Below are 17,264 nucleotides of genomic sequence, written 5' to 3'. Positions count from 1 at the left end.
TTATTATTTTAGAATATAAATATTAGAAGAAACAATTTAATAATTATATTCTAATAATATTTTAAATATTTTAAATAATTGTACTCTATTTAACAATTATATTTAAGAATTATATTTAATTTGTAATTAAATTTAATAATTTATAATTGATTATTAAAAATAATTAATAAAAATATAAATTTGAGAAGAAATATTAGTATAATATTTATAAAAGATATTAAAGTTGGTGTTAATTTGAAAGGGACAAAATTTATTTATTTTAACAAAAATTTAGACTAAAATAAATAGCAAATATAGGAACTAAATTAAACAAAAATAATGAATATAGAGACTAAATTGAACAAAAATAAATAGGACAACCACAAATTGATATATGACACTAACATTGACACACGTGACACAACTATGAGTTACATGTGAACAATTTTCTTAAAATTAAAAAAAAGGTTTAATTACTCGTAAGGTACACAGTTTGGGTTAAGGGTGTCAAATTGATACCTCGCAAAAAAAATGTGTCAATTTGATACCCAAATAAGTTTAAGTGCATCAATCAGGTGCATCCCGTTAGATAGTCAGAAATAGTGTTAAATTTGTGGTGATGTGGCAACGCATAACAGATATGTGTCGTTGAAAGAAGATGTGTAAAAAAAAAAAATTGTACAGTGTTACGTGTACAAATTATTTAATGAATGGTAAAGTTTGAATTTTCCCTAAGTCATTTTGTGGTCGTTATCATCTTCTTCTTCCTCTCCATTTGCTTGTTGGTTCAGACCTGAAGATGTGGTTTTGTGGTGTGTGGTTCGTAGTTGTAGAGGTGCTTTCCAATCAATTTGCAATGTCTCGCAGTGAGGGTTGTGCGTATTCTTCGTCGGCATAAAAAAAAGTGGTGTATCCTCTAAACCTAACCTTCTTCCTAGTCCCAAATATACCCTCTTGATTTTTCTCAATAAAAATAAAGCTTCTGAGGAAACCATTATCCCAGTTTCCTTTCCCCCTCCTTCCAATCAATATCCCCCCGGGTTAGGCGTAGAAACTTCAAAACCCTAAAATCCCAAACCTAAAAAGAAACAAAAAAAAATCAGAATATTTAGAAATTGGCATTGGAATTGAAATTACCCTATTCTAGCAACAAATGTCGCTGTACAGTTCAAAGAATAAAAGTGACAGAAAAATGAAAGAGGAAAAAATTAGAAGCTTGGTCTAACATCATTGTGTCATGAATCGGAAGGGAGATGAAATGGGAATTTAGGACTCACAGATTAGTCGTCGATGGTGAAAATTAGAAGATGAAAATCGGTGGAAATGGGAGTGAAATAAGATTGGGGGCGGAGTATATGAAAGGGGGCGAGAAGAAGAGAGAAACGAGATGAGAAGAAAGAGAGAGAATGCACTGAAGAAGGAAATGACAAAAAAATAGTGTCTCCTCCCCTCTGCGATCTCAATCACACCTTCTCAAAACGATTTCACCTGTGCTTTGCAGAAACCCCAAATCGCATGAACCTCGATCACCTTCTCACTTCTCACTGTGTTTTTATGCTTTTCTTGACTTAGGACCACTCCGAACATTACAATTTTTTTTAATTCATTTCAAAAATTCCTATTTTTTATTTAAATTACCACGTCACAAATAATTGGTATTCCAGGTGTCAAATTTTTGTGTCAACAGACTCTTTTAATTGGTCAACGTTAATAACTTTAACGGCGTTAATGAAAATTGACTTGATTGATGTACTTAAACTTAATTGGGTATCAAATTGACAACTTTTTTTCGCGGGGTACCAATTTGACACCCTTGACCCAAACTGGGTACCTTACGAGTAATTAAACCTTCAAAACAAAAAACAAGAAAAGACACATGACATGCACTATTCAACTACGTGAACTATTTAACCACCGTTACTAAAAATGATCAAATTTATCAAAGTTGACGAAAATAGAATCTAATTAATCACAAAACCAAAATGAAGATAAAATTAAAAAAAAAATAAAGAAAACAAACCTATATTTAAATGAAATTATTTAAAACAAATAATTATTTGTTTCTTTACCTTTAAAAAAAAATTTGAAAACTCTATTGATCCACAACGGCACCCTTTCACACAGGCCTGTAATTGTGTTCCGCAAAACCAAATCGCATCTCTAACATTGGTCTTCTTTTTTTCTTCACTTGTCTCCTCACTGATTCAAGACGAAGAAGAAGAAGCGAGAGACACTCTCAATCAAAACCCTAAGAATGGCATTCGAAATGCCATTAGATCAGATAAAGCAGCTCCGGATTCTGCTCCGCAAAGAGGCGAACCTCTCATGGTACGAACCCGAGAAAGAGGAAAATCTTGCGCTCCCGAAGCTTCCATCCGTCTCCGAAACCATAGCGAAGTTGGATCCCTCGCCGTCTTATCTTCGCTGTAAGAATTGCAATGGCAGACTCATACGCGACATGCAATCTTTCGTCTGCGTATTTTGCGGCACGAATTCCCGCAAGGACCTCCCTCCTGAACCCATCAAATTCAAGAGCACCATTGGCTATCGGTGGCTACTTGAATCGCTTCAACTAGATGGATCGGTAATACCAATCTCAGTGTTTTCTCTACTATTAGGAATGTTTTTAATGCTGAAAATTGGAAATGATAGGTGTTGTTTTGACGTAATGTCCGTTTTTCTTTTGTTTATAATGCAAATAGGAAAGAGAAGTAGATAAATGATAGTTCGTTTTGTTAGGCTATGATTTGTTTTAAGATAAATCTTAGATGGAGTTTTGTAGGTGCTTTTAGCGTGTTTTTTCTATCAAAATTTGAATTCTACCATGACAATATATGGAATAAATGCTTACCTTAAATGTCAGTATTGGTTTTCAAGGTGAAACTCCAATTTCGATCGGAGAGCAATACTACGTCTAAGTTTTGTTCTTAATTTTTAAAAAAATCTTTGATGCAGTCTAGTATTGTTTTCTGTTCTGGTCAAAGTCATACACAATATGGCAGGAAACCTTAGATACTTCCATGCATCTCGAGTAAAGGGTGCAGACCTGTGAACCCGGCATGGATTCACAGTGGAACCTTCTTCACAGGATTATCCAGTATAAAGAAAATTATAGAGGTATTTTTTAGACGAGGTTGAGTTCAAGTTGTTAACATTGGGTGAAAATATTCCAGTGGAAATCGAAATTCATTAAAGTTCGTATATCTTCTCCCTAGGTGATCCCTTATCTTCTTGAAATTCAAATTGGATTTAGTGTACAGTCTCACATAACTGCATGAAATGTAACGGAAAGTGATAGCTAATAGCAGCACCTTCTGATGCATAATGACAATTGAGCTCTGCAATGAGGGTTGTTGGTTTACTAAGAATTTCTAGTGAGAACATTCCAGGGATATATCAATCTCTTCTGTATATAGAGGATTGTGACAGTGATGGGCTAATCACAACATCTTCTGTGCATAATGACTGTTGAGCTCTTGAATGAGGGTTGATCTAGTGAGAATAGTTCCAGGCATATTATCAAATGCCTCTACTTGTACCTGCCCAAGGAGAACATTATTCTGATTTAGGAGATACATAAGGTTATTTGGTAAGCTAAATTACCTCACTGTGACCTGGCTTAACATTACCTTTCCAGTAAGCATAGCAAGTCAATTTTTAAACACTAATTATTAAGACCATTGAGGTGAAATTGTACAGATCCTAAAGTATATTGAAAGGGCTCCTAGAAATGGCCTCATTTATATAAAAAAAATCATCAAATTCTTAGATATTCTGACGCTGACTGGGCAGGGTCACCAAGTGATAAATGCACTACTCCGAGGTATCATGTTCTTATGTTCTTGTTGGAGGTAATTTAAAGTCATGGAAAAATGAGGAACAAAATGTTGTGGCAAGATCATGTACAAAAGCAAAATACAGGACAATTACATTTGTTGAGAATAAAGAAAATAGGGATTGAGATTAATCTCTCTTGTGTATAAACCACCCTTATAATAGAGAGAGGTATAAGTAAAAAGAGTAACTGAAAATAAAAAGATCAAATAGAAGATATTGTTTGATATTGTGGTTATCAATATCTAACAATATCTTAATAATATCAAACAATATCTTAATAATATCAAACTATATCTAACACTCCCCCTCAAGCTGGAGCATACAAATCGTATGTGCCAAGCTTGTTACAAATATAATCAATTCTAGGCCCCCGTAAAGACTTCATAAAAATATCTGCTAACTGATCACCTGAGTTAACAAACTCAGTCTTGATGTCTCCAGACATAACCTTTTCCCGAACGAAATGACAATCAATCTCAATGTGTTTGGTCCTCTCATGAAAGACAGGATTAGAGCTAATATGAAGGGCAGCCTGATTGTCACACACAAGTGTCATTTGAGTAATATCTCCAAATTGTAACTCTTGAAGCAATTGCTTGAGCCAAACAAGTTCACAGGCAACTGAGGCCATAGCTCTATATTATGCTTCTGCACTGGATCTTGCTACAACACTTTGTTTCTTACTTTTCCACGAGATCAAGTTACCACCAATGGAGACACAATACCCAGATGTAGATCTTCTATCAGAAGGAGATCCTGCCCAATCAGCATCTGAATAGCAAACAACTCTTGTATGGTTATTAGAACCATATAACAATCCTTTTCCAGGAGATTTTTTAATATACTTCAAGATGCGAATGACTGCATTCCAATGATCTTCACATGGAGAATTAAGAAATTGGCTTACCACACTGACTGCAAAGGAAATGTCAGGACGAGTAACATTAAGATAATTCAATTTCCCAACCAATCGTCTATACTGCTCAGGATCAGATATAGGCTCTCCCTGATTTGGTAGAAGTTTAGTATTGGGATCCATGGGTGTATCAACAGACTTTGAACTCATCAACCCAGTTTCCTCTAGAATATCCATGTCATACTTTCTCTGAGATATAACAATACCATCATTGGACTGTGCCACCTCAATACCCAAGAAATATCTGAGTTTGCCAAGATCTTTGGTCTGAAAATAGTGACAGATATGTTGTTTCAACTGAGAGATGCCATGGTTGTTACTCCCTGTAAGAACGATGTCATCAACATATACTATCAAGTAAACACATCCAGCACTCGAGTGTTGATAAAAGACATAATGATTTGCTTCACACCGAGTCATACCAAATTGCTGAACAACATTGCTAAACTTTCCAAACCAAGCCCGAGGAGATTGTTTTAGGCCATATAGGGATTTGCGAAGACGACATACCATCCCAGAAGACTCCCCCTGAGCAACAAATCCAGGAGGTTGCTCCATATAGATTTCTTCTTGCAAATCACCATTGAGGAAAGCATTTTTAACATCTAGTTGATATAGAGGCCATTGTTGAAAAGCAGCCATGGCGATAAATAAACGAACAGAAGCCATCTTTGCCACGGGGGAAAAAGTATCTCTATAATCCAACCCAAAAATTTGAGTATAACCTTTGGCTACAAGACGAGCTTTGAGGCGATCAATAGTACCATCAGGTCCAACTTTGATAGCAAACACCCACCTGCAACCAACAACAGATTTCCCAGACGGCAACGGGACCAGTTCCCAAGTTCCACTATTATGAAGAGCACTTAATTCATCTGCCATGGCCTGACGCCAACCAGGATGGACTAAAGCGTCACAGACAGTTTTTGGAATGGTCACAGAAGAAAGAGAGGAAAGACATGTATAAAAAGGTAATGACAAGCGATGATAACTCAAAGCAATATAATGGGGAGAGGGATTACGGGTAGAACGCATACCTTTTCGGAGGGCAATGGGAAGGTCAGACTCAAGTGTCAGAGCCAGAGGAGACAGAGTAGTTGGCACTTGAGTGGAGTCACATGGTGGTGGTTGTGATTGATTACGACGACTATAAACTTGAAGAGGTGGTGGAGGAGCAGGTGACTGTGGAGCAGGAACCGAGGGTGAAGAAGACACAGTAAGAGGGTCACAAACAATAGGAACATTAAAGGTATTAGAAGAGTTGTCAGGATTGGATGGAGTCAGAGGTGAAGATTGACTCTTAAAATAAAGGGAGAACTCAAAACTCTAATAGAAACACCGAACTACGCAAAACTCTAATAGAAACACCGAACTGAGTTTTAATTTCATTAAAAAAAGATTGAAAGATATGAAATAATTCCGAACGATGTTTCATTAAAAATAACCAAGTGCATCTGGAGTAATCATCAATGAAAGTAACAAAGTATTGAAAACCTAAAGTAGACTTAACGCGACTAGGACCCCAAATGTCAGAGTGAACCAAGGCAAAAGGGGACGAAGCATCACGTGTGACACTACGAGGAAAAGAAGTACGAGTATGCTTGCCTAATTGACACGACTCACAATCCTAACGAGACAACTTGGACAAGGCAGAGACAAGCTGTTGTAACTTGGCAAGGCTTGGATGACCTAACTGAGCATGAATAAGAGAGGGAGACTCCATAACTGCACCAAAGTGTGTAGAGGGACGGAGATGATAAAGACCATGAGACTCATATCCTGTGCCAATCACCTGTTTCGAACTCCGGTCCTGTAAACAGACAGAATTGTTGGTAAAAGAAACAACACAATCAAGAGAACGAGTTAGGCGACTGATGGACAACAGGTTAAAAGGAGACCCAGGGACATAAAGAACATTATCAATGGTTAAAGAAGGAAAAATTTTAACAGTGCCAACACCATGAGATGAGACTTTAGAACCATCAGCCAGTGTAACAGAAGGTAAAGGATTAGTAGAGGATAAAGAAGAGAACAAAGATTTGTTACCAGTAATATGATCAGTGGCTCCTGAATCAAAAACCCAAGGACCAGGAGAAGAAGATTGAGTTAGACCAACAAATGCAGTGGAACTAGAAAACTGTTGATCCTTGTACCATTTGAGAAATTTGTTGTACATAACAAGTATATCAGATGAAACAGAAGAGATTTCAGAACTGAAAGAGGCAGCGGAAGACGCCATGGAGGAACTGGAAGAGACGCGGCTTCGAATGGCGCGTGAGGGACGATCAAAACTGTATGGTCGCCGGTCGGAACTAACACTCCGGCGACGACGACTCGGCAGCGACAATGGTGGCGACTCCGGCAGTGGCTCCGGCGGCGGCTCCGTCGACGGCTCCTGGCGGCGGCTCCGGTGGCAGCGGCGGTGGCGGCAGAGGCGGAGGCAGCGATAGTGGAAAAAGAAAAAAAAACCTTAAGCTCTAGATACCATGTTGAGAATAAAGAAAATAGGGATTGAGATTAATCTCCCTTGTGTATAAACCACACATAGGGTAATCTATTTATAATAGAGAGAGGTATAAGTAAAAAGAGTAACTGAAAATAAAAAGATCAAATAGAAGATATTGTTTGATATTGTGGTTATCAATATCTAACAATATCTTAATAATATCAAACAATATCTTAATAATATCAAACTATATCTAACAACATTAATCACTTCTAAGCTCATGGCTATAACAACTCCTTGAAGAGCTTAAATTTGAACAAAGTTCCCAAATGCACCTTGTATGTGACAACTAGGTAGAATTACACATTGCCTCTGATCCACTCTTTTATGAGAGGATAAAATATATTGAGGTGAGTTGTCATTGGAAAGAGAAAAACTAGAGTCTAGAAGCATCACCACTAGATTTGTTATTAGGAATTTTTATTTATTCTTGTATCATATCTTTGTTATTAGAGCATATCAAATCTCCTCTATTTATTGTATTGATTCCTTTTTCTTAATATAAATAAAACACCTATGTTGTATCAAAACCACACAGTTTCAGCTCAAAGTTTCTTTCCACTGTAGAGTTTAATATGAGGATTTTGCAGTTTAGTAGGTGGAAGATTGAATACTCATTGTTGAACTTGTTGCAAAGATAAAGTAACATCGCTCAATGACTTATCAGACATTCAACTTGGAAATTACTATGCTTTAACTTACTTGAACTCAGTTGTGAGGAGACTTTCGCATTGGGTTAAGCACTTCCTAATAAATATTGAAAACCCCAATTGCCACCGATCTGGACATTTAATGTTACTTGGCTTTAGTATTCGTGACAATTCCAACAATTGGATGTTCAATCCTCCTTCCATTGAGATGCAAAATCCTCTATAATCTAAGAGCTTGATAATATCCAGTAACTATTATCACTAGATCAACACCTGTTGTAGAGCTCAACTGCCATTACACATTAGACGATGTTGAAAAATTGTAGCAAAGATTAGCTATTGCTATTAGTTACATTTCATGTAGTTATACGAGGTTGTAGACTTGAATTTCAAGAAGATAGTAGACCCGCTAGAGAGATGATGTGCAAACTTCTATGAATTTCAGTTTCCACTAGAGAATTTTTTCTTACTTTAGAGAGCATAACATCAATCAATGGGCAACTCCAACTCAATTTCTGTCTGAAAAATACTTCATAGAATTTTCTCTATACCGGAGAATCCTGTGAAGATGGAAGGAATCTAAAGGTGTTCCTCTATGGGATCCATGTTGTGTTCTCTGCATCCTTACACCCTTTACTTGAGATGCATGGAGGCTGTAAGGTGTCCAATAAAGTACTTTGTATCATATCGGATACAAAAGCCTTCAATACAGAGCTGAACGGTATCATGGAGATATTCACTTATTTAAGGGCAAATACACATTGAATGCTCTGGTTAGGATCCCTTAGAGACTTTGACCAGAATGTTTTCCAATCTAAATTGGAGTTTTACCATGGTAAATGATACAATAAAGGTTTGTATTAAAGGTGATAATAGGTTGTCTTTAATTTTTTATTAACAAATTGAGGTGTTTTATTTTATGTATTTTTGTGATAACTTTGTGCATTGATTGGCAGGAGATGGTGGCACCAGTGGTGGATGAAAATGAATGGAACAGGGGGAGGAATGAATCAAAAGATGAGATTCCCCTATCTGAACTGCTGGATTTGGAAATTAGATGGCCTTCCGAGGCTGAGATAACTCAGTTGAGTACTTCAGATTCTGCAGCTTTTTTGGGAAGAAGTTCATTAAGTTTGGCTGGAGTTGATCTTGATAGTTATTTTGACCGGAAGGAATCTGATTCAGATGTGTTTGGACAGAACTTGGCTTCTGGAAGACAGGTGGGTACTGTGTTAGATAACACATTCCAAGCGAATGAAAATCTTAGTTTGTTTCAGAATGTACAAGCTTCAGAAATGGCTTCAGGGTCTGCAGAAAATCCGAGTGATGATTCATTTTCCAATTGGGAGGCAAGCTTTACATCATCTAGTTCTGGTCCTATTCACGAATTGTCAAAATCTGTTGATCATTCTAAAGTTGATTTAGATACAGCACATGGAGTCTGGAAAGGTTCTGTTGGAGGTAAGGAGAATGACGATTTCCATCCCTCAGCATCCACTGAACATGATTATTTTCAGGGTGATGGATGGAGAACTTCAAACTCGATGTTACATGCCCAGACTGGGAAATCAGAATCGACCATCAATCATATTGGTACTAAAACAACAGATAGTGCTAGTGGTTCTAGTAGAAATCTTGAGTGGATGCAAGATGACCTATGGCAAGGGAGTGATAACAAGACAACTGATGCCGTGGCTAATGCTGAAGATAAATATTCATTTGATGAATGGAATGATTTTACTGGCTCAGCTAGCACGCAAGACCCTTCTAGTACTGTTACCAGCTCAAATACAACTGGCCAGACTAGAAATATTGGCTTTTCTGTTGATTTTAATGATACCAAAATGGTGGAGGATGCCAATAGCTCTTCTAACAAGGATTTGGATTGGATGCAACATCAATCGCAAGATAGCAATAATGAAACAACAGATACCATCAGTGCTGATGTAGCTGTGGTCTCATTTGATTCATGGAATGACTTCACTGGCTCAGTCAATACACAACATTCCTCCTTTGGTGTATCCAACTCAGAGGTAATGAATCAAATTGATACATTTGAATTGACCCAGGGTCGAAATGATACCAGAACAGCTGAAAGTGCTTCTGGTAATTTTGACTGGATGCAAGATGACCAGTGGCAGGCCGTTGATACCAAGGGAACTGGTATTGTGACTACTAATAAAGTGGGTGATTCATTTGATGCATGGAATGATTTTACTGGCTCAGCTATTTCACATAATCCTTCTAGTGTTGTTTCCGACTCTTTGATTACTGCCCAGACTGGGATATCTGCTGATCTTAATGACATGAAAACAGAAAAGGGTACTAATGCTTTTTCTCATGATAGTTTTGACTGGACTCAAGATAACCAATGGCAAGACAGCAACAACAAAACAAATGATACCAGGACTACTAATGATATTGATTCATTTGATGATTGGAATGACTTTACTAGCTTGGCCACTAACCAAGATCATTCCAGCAATGTTTTGAATCAAACTGCAAATCAGACTTCTGCCGAAAGGACATCTGAAGCGAATTTACTAAGTTTGTCAATCAGATCACAAAATATAGAATTTAGCGGGCTTCCACAGCATGATTTATTTCCTGGACAGTTTGGTAGTTCACCGAGTTCTCTTCAAGCTACTTATTCCAACAGGTGAGACTTGATATTTTGTTGGTTCCAAATATTTAATATAATTATGTAGTTCAATTCAGTCACTTTCTTAGTACCAGGTGGACTTGACTGTTTTTTCAACACCTTTAGGAGTTTCAGTTCAGTCACTCAAGTTACCATTTAGTGCTAATTGTATAATTCAACAAAAGAGATGTTTACACGGCTGAGATCCACCACTAAGGAGACTGTTTGGAATCTCTTGAACTAAAAAGAAGATAACAGATTCCTAACAAAGAACGACAAAAGGCACTGTATAATTTTTGTATTGATTCTCAACAAAACTCTTACAAGAACCAAAGTATACAAAGTATACCCCCAAATGGAGCACTCTCCTTTTCACACTGGAAACTCGGTAAGACAAAAACACTGAAGAGGAAGAAGTCTTATATGTACTAGACTTTCAACAGACTTAACTGAAATAACTAACAACTTGACCCAGTCTACTATTATTTACAATTTCACCCTTTCTCCTATTTTTCTTTCTATAATAAACCAATAAACCTGGAGAGGTTTTTCCATTTTAGATGCTCCCTAAGATCATTCCTAACAATACTCCCTCCCTCAAAAGCCACCTTGTTCTCAAGGTTGAAATCTAGAAACTGATTACAAATAGATGAAAGATCTTCTCAGGTAGTTTCTTCTGACAGCTTGCCCAGTCAATGCACCAACACCTCAGGAATTTCTGTATCCAATTTATTATCACTGTTCTAGTGCCTAAAATTGGCAAAGGTCGATAATTGTCTTTTGTTCCCTGCACCACTGCTGGAAAGTCTGAGTCAATTGGATGACCTCCTATATCCTATGGAAAACCGGATGTATGCAGGCTTATTTTGGAAGTTGTAAGTTGCAATGATCCAACTTGTTGTAAAACCAAATAAGGTCCACAATACTTGGCTGACAATTTAGGATAAGGTTTAGACATGGAATGGAAGTTTGCCTGAGGTCTAATCATTAAGTAAAGCAAATCCCATGACTGAATCAAGAATATTTTCTTGTTTGTAAAAGATATGATTTGATCTTAGTAATTGGGGAAATATGTACAATTGATAATTAGGTATATTCTCCATTAATAGGTTTCCATTGTTATACTTTGAATGATTATAAATTGTTAGAATAAATAGTCTTAAATAGAATTTATTGTAAAGGTGTTGTGTGCTTTCTGCTGCACTGCACCTAGTTTCTAGATATAGCTTTTCAAATTCTCTTCTCTTCCCTCTCATACATTGTATTTGATGTATCTAAAGTTGTTGTAAGTATGAGATCCTAAAGGAAGGAAATTCATTCTATAAAATTCATTTGATTCCTTTGTATTATTTTTAGGTTATTTGAGATTTCCAAGATTGTTGGTTTGAAAATGATTGCGTATGTGTTCCTTTAACTGAGAAATTTAAGTAGCATCATTCCCTATAATAACTATATTGTCAACTTACACGGTTAAGTATACACATTTTCTAGGGGTGGTTTGACAATAGAAAACATAGTGGTCTGCCTCACTATGTTTCATTCCAAATGCTTGAACAATGTGGCTAAACTTTTCAAACCAAGCACGGAAGATTGTTTGAGAACATGAGCCAACTAGAGTCATCTTGTTCAGGACATGATATTAGGTGATGATTGAGAAGGATTTGCTGAAGAGGACTCACCTTGAGATACTAGACTAGCTATTCAGTTCATGTGTTGATAGGTAATAAAAGGTGGTGATGACGATTTAGAAAGATTTTGTATGGTATTTTAGGTGTTAGAAGTCGAAGGAACAAAAGATTCAATTAAGGACACAAGTAAAACAAGTTGGATAGAAATAGAATCTTGTGTAGGAGGGAAGAAGGGAGTTGGTTAGAAAAGGGTGACATTGATAGACATATAGTACTTCTTGGTAGTTGGAGAGTAACATTGATATCCTTTTTGAAGTTGAGAATAACCCATGAAAACACATTTGATGGTTTTGGCTGAGAGTTTATATAAACCTATAGACATCATGGGCAAAACATATATGATAGAAACATATGGTGTGATATTGAAGAGGGGTTATTGTCGAAATAAAATGGAGTAGGTGAAGAAGGCATTATGTTAATGAGGAAATAGGCAGTTAGGATAGCATCACCTCAATAATAAACATGCATATTTGCATCAATTAATAAGGTATGAGCAGCTTCAACCAGATGTCTATTTTTCCTTTTTGCTATACCATTTTGTTGAGATCAATAAGGGCAAGTAGATTGATGCAAAATACTTACGAGCTTAAGAGTTTAGATAGACTAGAGGAAAAATATTATTTGGCATTATCGCTTCGTAAGATTTTTATTACTTTTCCAAATTGATTTCTAATCTCATTGAGGAAAGACATATAAATAGACAAAAGTTCAAAAATGATCTTTCATTAGATAAATCCATGTTTGTCACTATTGCTTTCACCATCATTACTGTCGTAGATTGATGCAAAATACTTACGAGCTTAAGAGTTTAGATAGACTAGAGGAAAAATATTATTTGGCATTATCGCTACATAAGATTTTTATTACTTTTCCAAATTGATTTTTAATTTCATTGAGGAAAGACATATAAATAGGCAAAAGTTCAAAATGATCTTTCGTTAGATAAATCCAAGTTTGTCAATATTGCTTTCACCATCATTATTGTCGTAGCCACTGCTCCAGTTGGCCACATCTACTAGAGCCACTGTCTTCCTCTGTCACCAGAGATTTTTGTCTTATTGGTCTATTGTCCATTGTCGTCCTTTGTCAGCGGAAGGGAGTTAAGGTGTCCCTATCATTTATTTTAGCATCACAACTTTAGATTTTGAAAATTTAGGCAAATCTCCTTCATGCTCTTCAATTGAAGAAGGAATGCTTGCACTACATCTTGGACTTGAACATCTAAAATTTCTCATGGTGTTTAAACCTTAAAAGTAAGTCACCTTTTAGTATTTTCTCTCTAACCATGATTGGTAATAACTCCAATTCGTCTTTTAATGTTTCTAAAACTTTATGTAAGGACTCTTGGGTTCTAGACTCTGGTGCGACAAACCATATGTTCCCTCATTCATCATTTTCTTGTAATGACATTACTGTTGTCAATGGAACATGTATCCTAGTAGTTGGATGTGGCAATATTTCTCTTAATTTTTGTTTATGTTTCAAAACTTACTCATGACCTAAATTATTCTGTAACCTTTCCCACTCATTATGTTTATCATGATCTTGCCATGGGGAGGATGATTGTAACGATTAAGGAACAAGAGGGTTGTATTGCTTTAAGAACTTGGGAACTAAGGATAGTATCAATATACAAACAGGTGTCTCTTGTCTTCAATCTTGAACTACTTTTAATCCTCTCAAATTTGGCTTCTCCACTGTAGTCTAGAACATCTGTCTTTTTTTTTTTTTGTTTTGAAGTCTATGTTTATGTTCCCTTCCTTATTTTTTAAATAATCTCGAGTCATTTAAATGTGTTGTATGTCAACTTGCAAAGCACCATTATGCCACATATCCTCCTAGTGATAAAAAAATGTGTTCATCCTTTTGATTTGGTTTATTTTGACGTTGGGGGCTTGCATCAAACTTTGGTATATCTGGTGTTAAATGGTTTCTCACTTTTATTAATAATTTACCCATGTTACATGGATTTTCCTCATGAAAGAAAAATTTGAATTCTTTTTTGAGAATAGTGTTGTTTATGAATTCACATGTGTGGATACACCACAACAAAAATGTGTTGCTGAAAAAAAAATAGGCATTCTCTTGAGGTGACACAAACACTTTTTTTCCGCATGTATGTCCCTAAATCTATTTGGGGTGAGGCTATCTTCACTGCTATCGTTTTTTAGATGGTTTGAGTCCATGTCTTTCTTCTTTCTATATGTTCCTTTTCTCTCTAGTCTTCATAGTCAGGTGTTTGGATGTGTTTTGTTTGTTTATATTCATAGTCAGTTGCATGGAAAGTTAGATCCTAAAGTTAAATGCTTATCATTAGCTATGCATCTAATAAAAAAAATATTGTTATTAAGAGAGATAGATCGACACTTTATTAAAAAGAAATTTGATAGTAACCTTATCACTACTTATGTTATGTCCCATTCGGACTTTAGTTAGCAAATGTGTTTACCAAAAGTCTTCCAACTAACGATTTCATGATTTTACATGCAAGTTGGGAATGATAGGTATCTATTTACTAGCCTTAGGAGGAGTGTTGTTAATAGGATATTAAGTGTATTACTAGGAAATTTTTGAAGATTCTAGAATTTCTTTATAATTATTACTATAGGGTTAGAGTTTTTTATAGATAGAGACCGATGTATGGTTTCAAAAAAATCAGTTGAATAAAACATTTCTTTCTTTCTTTCATATTAATATGTTCAAGTGATAACATATTCCTAACAAAGAACGACTCAAAGACACCGCAAGAGAGAAAAAGAATTGAATAATTTTTGTATTGATTATCAACATAACTCTTGCAAGAAACAAGGTATACAATGTATACCCCTAAAAAGAGCACTCTCCTTCTCACACTGGAAACCTAGTAAGACAAAATCGCACTCTAGTATAACACCCTGGAGAGGAAGAGTCCCATATATAAAAGATTTCCAACAGACATAACTGAAATAACTAACAACTTGACCCAGTACTATTATGTACAATTTGACCTTTTCCTTATTTTTCTATCTATAATAAATCTGTAGAGGTTTTTTTCAATTTAGATGCTCCCTAAATTCATTCCTAACAGAAACTGATGTATCTAGTAGTGCACAAGGATTCTCTTGGATGGACTAGTTGAAAGAGGAAATGATTGATGGCATGATTCTTAGCTTTGCATGTTATGGAATAAAGAATGTTGGAAGGAGCAAACTTTGGGTTGTTTTCTTTATTTTAATAATCTTTTATTATAAGTGCAATGTTCAAACATCTTTCTCCACCCTAGGCAACTACTATTTTCTTCTACCCTAAAAGTGCTAGAGGCTTGGAAGTTCTTAATTTTAAACTATTTACACTTTTGATGCCTCGGATAATTGATGTGGGTTTTGCACACTCTTCTCACTAACATTGTTTCTTAATTGACATTTTCTATTATAAAAATAGAAATTTATTGCATCTGTTGCATGTTTAGGGTGGCTGAAGTGGATGTCGAGAGAGAAAACCCTGGAGATGTTTCCACTGCAGTAGGGTCAAAAGATGACGTAGAGATGCTGATGTCACAGATGCATGATCTCTCCTTTATGCTCGAGAGCAGTCTTTCAATTCCCCGAAAGTAAGGTGTAACTACATTATTTTCTTGTAGTCCATGTCCATTTATTTGTTCGCTTGTATTATGATTACTTTTGTAATCTGTAGTATAACCCGTACTTTCTGGGAATTTGTTCTTTGATGAATGAGTAGGGAATAATATGGCTTTCATCTACAGTTCTGATTTCCACTTTTCCCTTGATAATCTTTTTTTGGGTAATTCCCTAAGTTAAGATCTTCTATAGTAGACCAACGTTGTTGGTATGTCTTATTTGTAGAATGCTGCTACTACTGTATATTATCTGGGAGTTTATGTTTGGGAGTGATTGTAATGTTTGTATAATGTCTGACTTGAGAGCTTCCTTTGAGGGCTTCCTTTATTGTCTCCTTGGATGAGGTGGAATGTTTATATTATTTGATGAATTTAAAATTGTTTACTGTAAAATGGGCTGTATGGATAAAGAAATTCAAAAGAATTGGAATTTAGGATTTTTTGACATGGTATTTTAAATAGTAAACCACTAGAATTTGAAATTCAAAAAATAAATACGAATTTAAAATTCTTCACCCACTCGTTTTTTGTATGCTCTTCCTCTTTCTAAGTGCCCTCTCTCTCTCTCTCTCTCTCTCTCTATATATATATATATATATATATATATATATATATATATATATATATATATATATATATATATATATATATATATATATATATATATATTCTCCATCTTCAAATTTCGAAGCGCTTTCTCTCTTGCTCATTCTTAGGTTTAAAAAGTTGTAAATATATGCCACAGTACATTAAGTATCTTATATCATAATTATTTTTACTCACATAGTCACTAAAAAATCTCTTATCGACTTAGGTGTTTGAGAGTTATTATAGGTGGACTTCCTTCTCATGGTGATTCTTAGTTCGATTACACGCCAACAATCAGGTTAGTTCAAGTTAGAGATTGTTCAACCAAATTCAATAAAAACATTTGACATCCAAGTGGGACATCTGCAAAACTTTATCATGCCTCCACATTGTATATGATCCTTATACGATGCGATTACTCATTTTTGAGATGGGGAATGAAGATAGTTCATCACTACTAACCTCATTGTTAAAACAATGGAGGTTTATATTTGACGAAGTCAAATTGGTAAAATCCAAGGATCATCATGTTGACTTAGAGAAAGTGTTTGAAACCATTCGAACACACAATATACCACTTAACCCAAAAATTTGCTTTTTCAAAGTTAAAGGAGAAAATTTTATTGGCTTCATGATCACACAACATGGCATTGGTGCCAACCTTGATAAGTGTGAGGTTATTCTTTCTATGAGAAGCCCTGAGATTCTCAAATAGGTCCAAAAACTCAATGGGAAGTTAGCAACACTCTCTGGGTTCCTTCCACGATAAGAAAAAAAAAAAGCTAAACCTTTTCAAGTTGGTAAAAGGAGTGCAAGAATACTATTGGGATGAGAAGTGTGAGC

The 17,264-nt window shown here is 35.6% G+C and overlaps 1 protein-coding gene across 1 annotated transcript; it reads left to right on the top strand.

Moving 5' to 3' along the window:
• The first annotated feature begins 2,076 nt into the window (after window positions 1-2,076).
• On the top strand, window positions 2,077-16,098 carry LOC114178461 (uncharacterized). The gene is made up of 3 exons (XM_028064381.2): window positions 2,077-2,563; window positions 8,845-10,547; window positions 15,666-16,098. The coding sequence occupies exons 1-3, from the start codon at window positions 2,234-2,236 to the stop codon at window positions 15,808-15,810; spliced, it is 2,178 nt and encodes a 725-aa protein (XP_027920182.2). The 5' UTR covers window positions 2,077-2,233; the 3' UTR covers window positions 15,811-16,098.
• The last annotated feature ends 1,166 nt before the right edge of the window (window positions 16,099-17,264 follow it).

Source organism: Vigna unguiculata, chromosome 3 (assembly GCF_037176805.1).
Source record: "Vigna unguiculata cultivar grain cowpea cultivar isolate G323 ecotype 2 chromosome 3, ASM3717680v1, whole genome shotgun sequence".
Lineage (NCBI taxonomy): Eukaryota > Viridiplantae > Streptophyta > Magnoliopsida > Fabales > Fabaceae > Vigna > Vigna unguiculata.
The sequence above is the reverse complement of the archived record's forward strand: the minus strand, read 5'-3'. Positions and strand labels throughout refer to the sequence as shown.

Excerpts from the sequence above, each read along its gene's own strand:
- LOC114178461 (XM_028064381.2), top strand. The coding sequence starts at position 2,234 with ATGGCATTCGAAATGCCATTAGATCAGATAAAGCAGCTCCGGATTCTG. Across the intron at positions 2,564-8,844 it reads CGCTTCAACTAGATGGATCG|GAGATGGTGGCACCAGTGGT; the intron begins GTAATACCAATC and ends ATTGATTGGCAG. Across the intron at positions 10,548-15,665 it reads CAAGCTACTTATTCCAACAG|GGTGGCTGAAGTGGATGTCG; the intron begins GTGAGACTTGAT and ends TTGCATGTTTAG.